The sequence below is a fragment of the Camarhynchus parvulus genome, chromosome 15 (assembly GCF_901933205.1).
Source record: "Camarhynchus parvulus chromosome 15, STF_HiC, whole genome shotgun sequence".
Lineage (NCBI taxonomy): Eukaryota > Metazoa > Chordata > Aves > Passeriformes > Thraupidae > Camarhynchus > Camarhynchus parvulus.
The window spans coordinates 2,813,946-2,827,713 of record NC_044585.1 but is presented as its reverse complement, the minus strand read 5'-3'; the positions used below and the strand labels follow the sequence as shown (position 1 = coordinate 2,827,713).

The window sequence follows — 13,768 nt, the reverse complement described above, 5'->3', positions numbered from 1 at the left end:
TACAGTTTTATATGCAATATTTTCTTTTAAAACAATAGTGAAATAATATTTTAGTTCTCGTTTGAATTGTTAATGCTCTATGTTACTCTTCAGAAAGCTTCCTTTGGTTAGAGAGTATTTTATTTATTATTCTAAAATTTATTGTTAAATTTTCTTGTTGGGCAAAGACAAGATTATTGTTGATTCTTAATACTGTTTCTTCCTAAGGAATGTGGTTGTGTTCTTCAGAAGCACAAAAGTAGTTTTTATCTGCCATACCTGCCTTTTGAGAAACTGGGTGAAGCAGGGCTTTTTCTACTTCCAGTCACACAATACTGATGTCTTCTGTATTCAGTGCTGAAACCCCATCTACTTTTTCCTTCCTGGTAGAAGGCAGGAGGGGAGAAATTGGCACAGAGAGGCCATAAATTCACTTTAGGACTCTTAGTAAGCAGCTGCTTTTAGAACCTGTAATGCTAATTGATGTCTTGTTCTTATTTTGTGTGACCCATTTGTATATTTTTCTCAGTTTTTAAACTCTATTGATGTAAACTTCTTTCATTAGGAAATTAACTACTAAGGTTTAGCTCCTCTAGAATTAAAACAGGAACAGTGGTTTCTAAGTCTTCTTGTCCTCTATGAATCCTTAAAGTTTCTGGAAATGTGGTTCTACCTTTGAGTTTCAGTGAATCAAAAATACTGGTCTTGGGTATCAAATTTATGGATATTTTAAAGTAATGCTGTGTGGAAACATGAGGATTATACTTAGCTGACATTGTTGAGTTTTGCTTTCTTCCATCACTGCTTTGCAGTCGCTGTTCCTGAAGCAAACACTGTGGCATGTTTTCAGGAACACTTCTCATGGATGTGAAATGTCACTTTGATTTTTTAAGATTTTTTATGCCTTCTGTTGTTTACATTTTTGTAGCAAACTTTCTCACACACTTTCTGTAAATAACTTACTGTTTTACATTCTTTTATAGAAGAAGAGAAATTTGATGGACTGTTAAGTTGTCCAGTGTCACTGGAGAGGTGGCACTTTCACCCTCCAATCCACTGTCTCTTTTAGAAAACTATGTTAGAATCAGAAAATAAACTTCCCTTTTCTTCACCTTGAGAGCGGTGGTGTGTATGCTCATGTTGTTTTGTGTCCAATAGTGACAGTGAAACATTTGATTCACAGTCTTGTCACTGCTGCCCCCCTGAGATATCTTGATTCCAGCAGAAAGGGTTTGTTCTGTAAAAGGTAATGTTAGCCTGCATCTCTTTGAGCCCATCCATCCAGTGGGTAATGTTATTCTTCCTTGCTGTGATAAACAGATCCAACTGTGTTTACTGTGCATGCAAAGCTCGTGTGTGCTGTGTCTGGCTTTGCAAGGTGTGTCAGGGCTGATGAATGTGCTCTGCAGACGTGGAAAATGTGCATTGCCAGCAGCCAGTGCTGGGTGTCTGCGTGCCAGCCAGGGCCACTGCTTTATCTGCATTGCCAGGCAAGGTTGGCAGGCTTTGCCCAAATGTACCACAGTCATATCACTGCCAGTGCCCCAACCCTCCTGGGAGCACTGGCCTTCTCACTCTGTGAGCTGGCAAAAAGGGATGGTTCTGACTGACTGGATGTATCACAGGTGTGTAGTTTTTCTTTGGGATAATTTTTTTAAATGCAGTCAGCTTTGCTACAAACTGCTCTGAAAATTCATTCAGTTATTCCTCAAGTGTGCCATGGGCAATTTATTTATGTCTGTAAAACATCAGAAATACCACTCAAAAGTAAAGATGCCGGTTCTGCTAAAGAACTCTGTCCTCTTTAGTATTTTTCAGTTTTAGTTTTCAATTGAATAAGATCAAAAGCACAAGTAAGTGACTCATAAACATGAAAAAGGCAAGAAATAGAAGTGTGGCAACTTAGATGGTAACCAGTGTTACCATCTCCTTCTGGAATCTAGTAGGCAGTTGTACCTCTTAATATTAGGTGTGTATAGCAAACATATTACCTTCATGGGGCTTTTCTGGTTTGGGTTTTGGTTTGCTAAGAGTCACTCATTTCAAATTATCTCTCAGTTGTTTAGTCTTCTGTGAAAGTGTTCTGATTACTTGTAGCTATATGGAAGCACTGGTGCATTTTTGACATTGCGATGATGAAACTGCAACAGCAAACAAAGTTTTCTGTGTCTGTTCATGGCAGCTTTCAGAACTAAAAGGAATCTGGAAGCTATAAACAAATATTCTCAGTGTTTTAAGATGAAGCTTCCTGTTGCTTCTGTTAACAGTGCTTAGGGATCTGAGGAGGCAAAAGTCCTGCAGTTTTGCTGACTTTGATCAAAGTCAGAATTGAAACATACTTGTGTGCAGCTGAGGTGGTGCTCAGAAGGAAGGAGTGTGTGTAAGGGTATGGTGTTAATTTTGTTAGCTGAAATTATTTAGTACTTCTGACCACTGTGTTATGTCAAATGTCTTATGCACACAGCCATCAGTCTGCTTTTTGTGCCTTTGAAATGCTTCAGTTTTTAAGAGATGGAAATGACTGGACGTGTTTCATGTTTCCAATCAGCTGTGAGATATTTGGCTCACATAAACCTGATCACTCACTTCCACCTGGAATCCTTCAGAATGAAAGTGGAGTGGGGATGTTGTCCTTAAAGGACAACATTAAAAGGATGTTGTCCTTTTAATTTTCCATCCCATGACTCAGGGGTGATGAGGAAAACAGCTGCCAGCTCTCCCTCTTGCAGGAGGAGAAGATCCTGCTGTGTCTGGTCTTTCTAGTAGCCCCTGCTTCAAGTTCTTCCTGTGGCCGTTCTCCTGTCAGTCTGTGCTTCCTTGGAATCAGCTGCTGTTGTTCTAATACCTACAGTTTTCTGCTGTGGCTGCTCCTGGTTTGGATAAAACAAAGCCCAGCTTTGTTTTCTGGGCTTTCATCAGAGCCTGTGGGTGGAACGGCAGTGCTGGCAGTTCTCTGCTGACAGGGACAGCAGGGCCAGGCTGCAGGAGTGTCCTCACTGCAGCCCACGGAACCCAGGGAGCTGCTTCTGGCTCCTTCCTGCAGATAATCCTCAGAATCACACCACTCGTGTTAAATTTGTAAAGTTCCATGTGTTTATTATTGTGATTTGTAATAACTGGTTGGAGGGAATCTGAATTTTTCAACTTCTTTGGATTTTTTGTGCAGTAAGATTTTCTCCACGACTGCTGTTTTACTGAGCTAGTGGTAATCTTTTCTCAGATCCAGTGTTGTTGGTAGTTAAGCTGTTGCCTGAGTACTCCCACAGTGTTTTCCTTCCCACAGTCAGAAATAAAGAACATTGCTCCCTAATAAGCCTTTCTTTTTTTCTTTTTGCTGGCTAATGAGTGAGCTCAGCAACATGGGTCACTTATAAAATATCCTCAGTTCAATGCCATTTGCGGAATGAGAACTTAAAAAAAGAAATTATTATAATTTGGAGTGGAGCTTAGTCCTTAGCAAAAATCCCTTTTAAAAAAAGGCAAAAACCATTGGTCAGTCACATGCATTTTGTTTGGCTCTAATTTGTGGTCTGTGCTGTTCTTCTGGATCTCTGGTCTTAAATAGAACATTATAAAAAAAGACATTGCTTTTCATCTGTATTTTATGTTTGAAGTCTCTTTCTTTCTGCTTGTAGATTTGTTTGTAAATGCATCATAAACAGACAGCCCAGAATGAAGAAAGCAAGCAGGAGTGTTGGCTCAGTGCCCAAAGTGCCTGGAGTAAATAAAGCTCAAACAAGTGAAAAAGCCAAACCAGAAAACGGCTCCTCAGTGTCTGCAGTAACAAAACTCTCCAAAACTGGGACATCAGCATCTCTTTTGAAGGTAATAACCAATAGAACATTCTGATTATTTGTATTTTTTACAATAAAGCTTTAAAAAGGGTAGAATTTCCAGGTTTGTCTTTAATGCAGCTTAGACTGGAGGTTGCATGGGTAGCTGGAGGGAATCTGGGTAGTTACAGAGGGCTGGGCAGGGTGACAGGATCTGGTGTGTCATTCATGCTGAACTTCCATTCTGCAGCAGGAGATGGAGAGCAGTGTGCTGTGCAGCCCTTGGCTGCTGTGCAGAAGGAGCAGAGTGGAAGTTGTGCTCTGACCAGTGTTATTTGTTTGGTGTTATGCTTGGATGGTGTCAGTGACTAATAGGATTTGATAGGAGTTATTTACTAATTCTGAAAAAAGAACTAATGAAGTACCTAACATGAGAACTTCTTTATATCAGTGATCTCTGTTGGGTCAGTGCAGCTGAGTTCTTCTGGCTGTTCTGGCCTTTGCTTTGTGTTCAAGTACTGCTTGAGCTGAATTTTCACAAGTTGGTTCTTGCTCCCAGAACAAGTTCAAAGGTAGAGGTTTTCTCTTACAGTAGGAAAACAGGGCAGTGTATGGAGGAGCATACGGCTTCCAAGAAACAATCAGACACACTGAGGGGTGCTGCTGTGGAGTTTTCACCTGGGAGCAACCACGTCTGGGCTGGATGGATGGAATGAGCCTGCCTGCTCTGCTCCTTTCCCTGGCATGGAGATGTGGCTGGATGCAGCTCCTTCTGCTCTCTGCAGCCCAGGGTGCAGTGCTGTGCTGCTGCTGCCCTGGAACAGAGCAACAGAGCAAGGAGCAGGGTGTCACCAGGGACCTGAACCACTGGCACACAGGAAGCCACAAAGGCCATTTAAGGAACTGGCAAATAAAGATCCAAAATTAAAGAAGTGTAAGAGTTGAGGTCTCTGAAGTAAGAAGCTGTGTTCCCTTTCTCTTCTTCCTTTTCCTCTATGGAAGAATGGTTAATACTTTTGCTGATGAACATGCAAGCCAAGTTTCTGGGAGGTTTTCTCCCAGTGGCCCTCCTTTCTTCCATCACCCAATGCATCTTGCAGTTTTCTTAGCTTTAAATAATCTTTTGATGCTTGTTGACACTACATACTTTATATTTCTAGAAACCTGTGAAAGCAACTAAAGCCCTTTGTAGTTTACTTATCAAGTTACTTATGTCATTCCTCTGAGGGAGATAAGGGAGGAGGATGATGTAACACGGAACAGATTTGACCCAGTATGCTTTCACAGTTTTACTTATATTAGTAACACTTCTGGCTATGTTTTGGTGTGGGATTGGAATTCATGACAATTTATGTGTTTGAGGCACAATGAAAATTTTCTTTTGATTACTAAGACTTATCTCAGGTTTATGTTCAACCAGGCTTACTCATACACTTGGATGTCTTTTACTTGTTATGGTGCTGCTGTGCCAACTGTGTGACTTAATGATAGTGATGAATCTTCTTTGAGTGTTCTGTACTTATATAACAAAGTTAGTTGTTTGTGGGGGTTTTTGTTTACAGGTACTGACAAATCACATAATTTTTGGCTTGAAAGAAGTATCAATAGAAGTTGCATTTTAAAAAATACTTTTTAATATGATTTTATATTTGATATTGCTGATGAAACATTTGGCATATTGTTTTCCTCATAGAGGCTGTAGGACATTCTCTTTGAGTTGATGAATTGGTGTGTTATTAAATTAAAATTTAATATTCTTTGACCATAAAAAAGCTGGCATTAAATAACTTTATTGCAATGCTTACTAAGTTATTCAATCCTTTGAGCTGGATATTGAGTGAAAGGCCCCTATTAAAGATTAGAAATACAGTACTACAGCAGTTTTGGTTCAGTCAGTAATAATGTTGCAGAGCAGAACATTATTTTGTAATTATAGCATCCCCTTCATGATATAACTACAGGCCAGCGTTCAGCTTTGGGTGGGCTTCTTTAACTGCATTGTTCCATACATTTGTCCTTCCTTGTGGAGTTTTCTAATATATGGACAATGAGCACAGGAAGAAACTGTGGGACCCACCCTCCAGCAGAGCTGAGCCTGTCCCAGGGTCTGTTTCCCAGTGCCCTTGGTTGGGTCCTTCTCTGCAGTTTTTGTCTCCCACTTTGCCCAGCACTTGGGAAAACATTCAGCACCCCACACACTTTAGTGCTACAGAAGTTTAACTCCCAGCCACTTCTGATCTGTCAAAAAATACTCTACAAATAATGTATTCTTATTTTTAAGATCATTATTTTTTGACTTCTTCAGCTAATGAGCTTATGATCCTGCTAACATTCCCAGCTGTAATTAGACAGCAGCTGTACTTCAGACAAATTGCAAAATCCAGTGTCCCTGAAAAGCCAGGACTTGGAGACCAATATTTGAATATTAAAACTTAGAGTGTGTTTTCAGTACTCATGTGTCTGGGCTTCTATTCTGTTTGCAAAATGCAGTAACTTAATTACAGATTGTTGTGAAGTTTGATGTTTGAAAAACTCCAATGCAGCAACAACAACCATCAAAGAAAATCTTAGGTAGGAATAATTATATATATATAAAGGGATTTGAATGAGATGCAGTAAATAGGATATACCTGTTGAGAAACTGAGATGAATTGTATAGGTCATTATTCAAGTTTCGTTGCACTGAAAGAAAGTGGTGAGAGGAAAACAGAATATGAATTGTATAATTATAAAGTGGTTTTTTTATACAGAAAAACAAAATAGGTCTGGATGAGCCTTTCTAATTATGAGAGTTTCTAATTTTTCATATTTTAATGTAGGAGTTTTTATGCTAAGCAGGATGGCACAGTTCTTAGTAGATGGGAAAAGTTGTTTAATAAATATGCACCATTGCTTTTACTTCAATTAAAAAGATATGCTGCAAAAATACTTTGATTTTAAAGGTTCTGAATGGTTGCCATTGTGGAACATTAAGAAGAGAGCTGCTGGTTTGTAATTTTTCCAAAGCTTTACTAAATAGTTTTCTTTGCCAAGAGTATAATGTTACAGCTTTGAGAAGCTGTTTACTAATTGGCTGCAGAGGAGGCAGTGCCTTCCAACCTAGAGCAGAAATAGTTTATGGGTAAGTCAGAAGAAGAATGGCTGTCTTAAATTCCTTTGTTCAGCAAGGACTGCAGATGAGTAATGTCTGAACGTATTTTACTTTGCGTTTTTTCTTCAAGCTGAGTCACATCTTGACCTATTTGGCTTGATAACATGTACTTGTACTGTAAGTGTCTGAAAGCTTAATCTAATTTCCCCAGTCTTTCAGCAGGGTATAGATGCTGACAGCTCACAGTCTGTTTGAACCATCACATTTGCAGGAGGGTGGGCAGATCCAGCAGCAAAGCAGAAAATCACTGTTCTGTGCCTTTTTGTGATACCTTGGTTTAGGCAATACTTGCACAGGGTTGTTTCTCTCCCCCTGTGCTCCCATGCCCACAAAATGAGCTTCAATTAGATAGAAAATCTAATCAGATCACAGGTAAACCAGGATTGTTGTTCACCAGTAGTTTGTGCTCAGCCCATCCATCCCACACGAGCTGAGTGGGCTTTATGGCTTTTGCAGCCCTCTGATATTTTTGCTTTCCTATTTGTATTTCCACTGCCTGTGCCTGTTTGCCTGGCTGTGTGACGTGGCAGATCAAGGAGCTGCTGTGACTCCTGGGAGGAAGGAGCTCTTGGAAGAGCTTTGTTTGCACAGCAAGCAACAATGGCATTTCCATAGCAGAAAAGCCAGCTTTAGATGCACATCAGACTGGATCCTTGGAGTGATGTGTTTTCTTCCAGCCTTTTATCAGCCTTCTCAGAAGGCTACACCATTTCACCATTTCTGACATGATTCAGTAAAAACGTGCTTGTCCTAGAGGATTTTACCCTTACAAATAGTTTTTCTGTCTGTAAATTTTCTATATTTCTATCAATTGCATGCAAAGCAAATATGTTCTCCTCCCAAAGCTCCCTTTTGTTTTGTAGCTGCTCTCTGTAATGGCACAGATCCCATCCATGCTCTTTCCACAGTGCTGTGATCAGTGTTCCGAGCTGTTCTGGAATTGGCATTTGCAAAAAGAGACTGTAGAGAACATGCAACTATTTTTTAAATTAAGCAAGTGTACCTTTAGTCTAAATATATAGAATTGTAATGTCTGCAGTATAGTTTTTAACATGGATGTGTGTGGGAGCTGGAAGTTACAGACTTGCAGACGTGATGGAAAGCAACTGGTTAATTCCTAAGCAGTACCTTTGAGCTGGGATGTTGGAGGAGAGTTCAAATGTGTTATCCAGCTGAATAATACAGTTGCTCAAGGAATGCTGCTAGCACAGCTGTTTCCTTTTAATTTTTTTTCCTCGTATAATGGGAAAAATGTTGAGCACATTTTGATTTTCACCATTTGAAAAATTGTATTTTAAAGAGTATAAAGCCTGCCAATTAATGCTTAAGAGTTTAGTATTTCTTAGACTTTGCTTTATTCTGAAAGATGTATTCTCTGTTTGGGAGTCTGGTTGTTGGGAATCCTGTGCTTGCTGCCTTGTCACATTCCAGGCAGCTTTTGTGGCTAACAGGAGTTTCAGGAACAATCATATGAGGTTAGACAAAAAGTCCATCAAACAAATACCCCATCTCTTAAAATTCCCTAGAAAAGAGCTTGAAAGCAAGGCAAGGATATATGGTGAGAGTGGCTTTTCCCCTGGCTCTGTCCTAGTTCCTAGTGATCTGTAGCTCAATATTTTGAGGTAGAAATTGTATTTTGCTAATGTTGGATTTATTTTTGTTCTCCTTTGATTTGAGCTTTTTGTTGTGAATTTGACCACCAGAAAATATTTGATCATACTCAATTGAAGGATATTGTACTAACTTCCTGGTATTTGGTGGTTTAATTATCTAAGAATTGCCTTCATTTTTATGCATAAGTAACCTTCTAGACAAAATTGAGAAGTTTTACACTGTGATGTTTTACTCTGCTTTAATAGATTTTTTTTTTAATTTTTCTCCTTGGTACTGAAAGATTAAGAATTTTTGGGGGAGAGAGAAGACTCAGTTTCAATACTCACTCATATGTGAGGAGTTAAAGTTCCATTTCAGTTTACTGACTCTGCACAGTGCAGCACACTTACACTTTTCAGCATTCTTGCATGGACACATGACTTGTCAAATATGTTCTTTTTAAACTGAAGGAATCTTTAGCAGTAGAAATGTTGGCTGTGCAGAGTTCTGGGCCAGCTGTTTTAAAGCTGCTTCTTCCTTTCTTTCAGACTAAGAGTAACGATGACCTCTTAGCAGGGATGGCTGGTGGCGGCGGAGTGACAATGACCAACGGTGTCAAGGCCAAGAAGAACTCTTGTGTATCAACAGCACCTTCAGCTCCAGGGGCAACCATGAGCACTCTAGAAAACAAACCCAAAACTATTGCAGGTAAATGGATATATTGATTCTTAAAGGTGGAAGTTGGGGGCTTTTTATTTTCATTTAATGTATTGAGGATCCAGGCTGCTTACTAAGGTGCTCAGTAACACCATGATCAAATCACACACCTTCTAAACTCTTTTCCTGTTTTTAATAATGGAATTGCTTTTTTGGAAGGTGTTCCTTTTAGTTTTTTTCAGTACTGACTATGCAACTATTATATAAGATGAAATAATATAATTAATTTAGAGAATCATAGATTTTTCTGAAATTGTCTGTTTAAAAAATCCATGACACAAGCACTAAATCTCTAAGATGAATTGTTACAATGAACATTTTGGACGTTTTGTATTGCTTTACAGAAATAAAGGAAGAGAGCTTTCAGAAACTGTTGAGAAAAATGAAATCATTTAGTGTGTTATTGATATGGATTGAAATAGGTCTTGCCTTCCATTGCTGTGTTTTGGATTCAGTAATGCTTGCAAAGCTGTAAACCATCTGGAAATAAAGGAGTAATGATCTATCTTTATTTTTATGCAATAAGATGAAAATACAGAAAACAGAAAACGCTGAATGTTGAGTTAATGCTTACTTCCAGTATTTTCTATGAAATGTATTTAGCTTGTGTGCTAATAATAAATGTGTGCTTCAGAAAATCAGCCACTGTGTTGCTGATACAAAGCACACAGCCTGCTGTGACAGATGCAGTATTTTAAATTCATGTCCTAACTTTCAACAAACACGCAGGTACAAGTTCCACAGCTAAACGTAGCACTTCCTCTGGAAATAAAGAGTCCAGCTCTTCCAGGGAGAGGATCCGGGAGCGTTCCCGTCTGAGCCAGAGCAAGAAGCTGCCCCTGGCAGGGCAGGGCCCCGGCGACGCGGGGCTGGCCAAGCGCTCCCGCAGCCGCACCAACCCCGACTCCGACGTCCGCATGAGCAAGTCCAAGTCAGACAATCAGATCAGTGACAGAGCTGCGCTGGAAGCAAAGGTGAATGATCTTCTGACCTTAGCAAAAACTAAAGATGTGGAGATCCTGCATCTGAGAAATGAATTGAGGGATATGCGTGCTCAGTTGGGACTCAACGAAGATCATCTTGAGGGGGATGAAAAATCTGAAGAGAAAGAAGCCATTGTTGTTCATCAGCCAACTGATGTAGAGTCTACGCTGCTCCAGTTACAGGAACAAAACACTGCCATCAGAGAAGAGCTCAACCAGCTGAAGAATGAGAATCGAATGTTAAAAGACAGACTAAATGCTTTGGGCTTTTCTTTGGAACAAAGGCTGGACAACTCTGAAAAGCTCTTTGGCTATCAGTCTTTGAGTCCAGAGATTACAGCTGGCAACCACAGCGATGGTGGGGGCACTCTGACATCTTCAGTGGAAGGTTCTGCTCCTGGATCGATGGAAGACTTGTTAAGTCAGGATGAAAACACTCTCATGGACAACCAACACAGTAATTCCATGGATAATTTAGACAGTGAGTGCAGTGAAGTTTATCAGCCACTGACATCAAGCGATGATGCCTTAGATGCTCCGTCATCTTCAGAATCTGAGGGAGTACCAAGTATAGAAAGGTCTAGGAAGGGAAGCAGTGGCAATGCAAGTGAGGTGTCTGTAGCCTGTCTGACAGAACGGATACATCAGATGGAAGAGAACCAACACAGTACAGCTGAGGAGCTCCAGGCCACGCTTCAGGAGCTTGCAGATCTGCAACAAATAACACAAGAGCTGAACAGCGAGAATGAAAGACTTGGAGAGGAGAAGGTAATCCTGATGGAGTCTTTGTGCCAGCAGAGTGACAAACTGGAGCACTTCAGCCGTCAGATCGAGTATTTCCGGTCCCTTTTGGATGAGCACCACATTTCCTATGTGATTGATGAAGACATGAAGAGCGGGCGCTACATGGAGCTGGAGCAGCGCTACATGGAGCTGGCGGAGAACGCGCGCTTCGAGCGGGAGCAGCTGCTGGGCGTTCAGCAGCACTTGAGCAACACTTTGAAGATGGCAGAACAAGACAACAAGGAGGCCCAAGAGATGATAGGGGCGTTAAAAGAAAGGAATCACCACATGGAACGGATTATTGAGTCAGAGCAGAAAAGCAAAACAGCTCTGGCATCCACCTTAGAGGAGTACAAAGCCACAGTAGCCAGTGACCAGATCGAGATGAACAGGCTGAAAGCTCAGCTAGAGCACGAAAAGCAGAGAGTGGCCGAGCTGTATTCCATACACAACTCTGGAGATAAATCAGATATACAAGACCTGCTGGAGAGTGTCAGGCTGGATAAGGAAAAAGCAGAGAGCTTGGCCAGTGGTCTGCAGGAGGAGCTGGCACACACCCGCAATGATGCCAATCGATTGCAAGATGCCATTGCTAAGGTAGTGCTAAAATACCCTTGCATCCTAACATCCCATGCACACATTGGCCTCTTGGCCTCTGTAGTTCTTTCAGAAGTAAAAGATTAATTATGAGCTTAATTGGATTGCAGTAGTGTTAGGACTGATTACTTTCTCTTGACTTTTGTTATGAAAATGATGTCAGCATTTGAGAAAATTATATGGATACATTGAGCTACAGGGTGACTGTTGTGTTACTTTTTAAAAATATTTAAACTCCACAACTCATTTCAGTGTCCAAACTTAAACAGTATTTAAGACACTTTACTAATTTAGTGCTTAAATTGCACACCTTCTGCAAGACTTTATGTGCTGATTAGATTTTGGATCAAAATGTTTATTTCCAGTTCTGTTTTGACCCAAATATTTCTAATTTATGCAGTAGCTATGTCTAGTAGAAGAATCACACAATTTATTTAATTACTTTACATATGCATTTAAAGGTATATCTTCCTGAAGAGACAATTTATACCAAATTTAATGTATGAACTATATATTAGCTGCAAAACAACATGTTAGTCATGATCACAAGCCTGTTAGAATCAACCTTAATTTGGGGTGAAAAACATACTAAGATGATTTTAATAATTAAAGTTAGAGAATGCTTTTAAAATAAAAACCACCGAAGCAGATGACTTAAGAGCAGGGTATTTTTTGTCTGTTAAACTTGGTGCCTGCCAGCATTGCTCACACTAAACCACAACCTATTTTCTCTTTTCTCTTGTTTTTCTGACACCCTATTTATATATATATATATATATATATATATATATATATATATATATATATAAATTTTAATAAATTTATATTTTAACCCTGTTGGGTTAATGTTCTTGTGCCACTGATCCCAGCCTGTTACTTATGTTACACTCCTGTGAGGCAGGATAAAAAAGCCTCTTCCCCGGCTTCTGAACAAGAGAAGTCAACCACTTCTTCCCTTCCCTGTTTTGGTTTTTTTTCAAAGTAATTGTTTGCCAGACTCCTCTGAGAACTGCTTCAGTTCGCTAACACACCTCACACACAAATGTCACACTTGCTTAAGGAAATCACTCATCACACAGGTCCAGCAAGCACTAAAATTGATGCACAAGTGACCAGGCTTTTTCTCTTTGGCAAGAGAAAGGAAGGGTGAAGAGTTTTAACATTTCCCTTGCACCCTGTCCCTTTTCCATGGCAGCTGGACGTTAAATTGGCTCAGCTGCTCATGAAACCTCAGCCTTGGTACAATGGTGGTGTTGCTTCACCTGTATGTAGGGCACTGCTCTGAGAGGAGCTGGGAATGCTCATTTATCCAGCCTGGGAATATAAAAAGTTTAACTTTGGACCAGGAAAAGAGTTGCACTAGAATAATGTATAGTCAAAAGTTTACATTTCTCCTGTATTTTTCTCTTTGCAGAAATAGATTTTAAGTGTGGTAGTTACAAAACAACAAGTATGTTTAATATGCAACTGAGATTTATTCTTCTTTAGGTTGAAGATGAATACAGAGTGTTCCAAGAAGAAGCCAAGAAACAAATTGAGGATCTCAATGTGACTCTAGAAAAGCTTCGGACAGAGCTGGATGAAAAAGAGACTGAGAGGAGTGACATGAAAGAAACCATCTTTGAGCTGGAGGATGAAGTAGAGCAGCACCGTGCTGTGAAGCTTCATGACAATCTTATCATATCTGATTTGGAGAGTAAGTATTATGCATTTCTCTTGAGAGAAAAGATAATTTAAGGAAAGCACAAGTAGAGCACTGTAATATTGAAAATATTTTTACTTGTCTTTTGTATGTCTGAATTCAAGTCAGACTAGGTTTTGCAGAATCCTTACACACTAGGGGAGGAAAAAATCAAGTTGGCTTAGCTTTTCCAGACCCACTTAGTAGTTGGTGTGGGAATAAAACCTATGAATAGAGAACAAATGTGGAATCTGCTAATATTGTTTTCAAGTTGTTCTTCAAAGTAGAAAAACATGTGGTAGAAAACATATTTACTGTGTACCTGTCTAGCTCTCTGTGCCTTAGTTCCCTCTCTGATCTTGGAGAGCTGCTCAGACATTCCTACCACGGGCTGGAATTCTGCAATTAGTCTCCATCTAATTAAGAAAACGGGCAACTCTACCCTGGCAAGCTGTGTTTGCACAGTGCTGCTTAGAGGATTTAAATATCTGTTAGTCTTCCATGTTATTCA

The 13,768-nt window shown here is 39.9% G+C and overlaps 1 protein-coding gene across 2 annotated transcripts in view; it reads left to right on the top strand.

Moving 5' to 3' along the window:
* Positions 1 to 13,768, top strand: part of SPECC1L (sperm antigen with calponin homology and coiled-coil domains 1 like) — a 64,426-nt gene that overhangs the window by 10,554 nt on the left and 40,104 nt on the right. For both annotated transcript variants that reach the window (XM_030958564.1, XM_030958565.1), the window contains exons 2-5: positions 3,615 to 3,804; positions 9,045 to 9,204; positions 9,943 to 11,576; positions 13,065 to 13,272. In XM_030958564.1, the coding sequence (XP_030814424.1) occupies positions 3,652 to 3,804; positions 9,045 to 9,204; positions 9,943 to 11,576; positions 13,065 to 13,272 (2,155 nt within the window). In that variant the 5' untranslated portion in view covers positions 3,615 to 3,651. The remainder of the gene's footprint in view (positions 1 to 3,614; positions 3,805 to 9,044; positions 9,205 to 9,942; positions 11,577 to 13,064; positions 13,273 to 13,768) is intronic.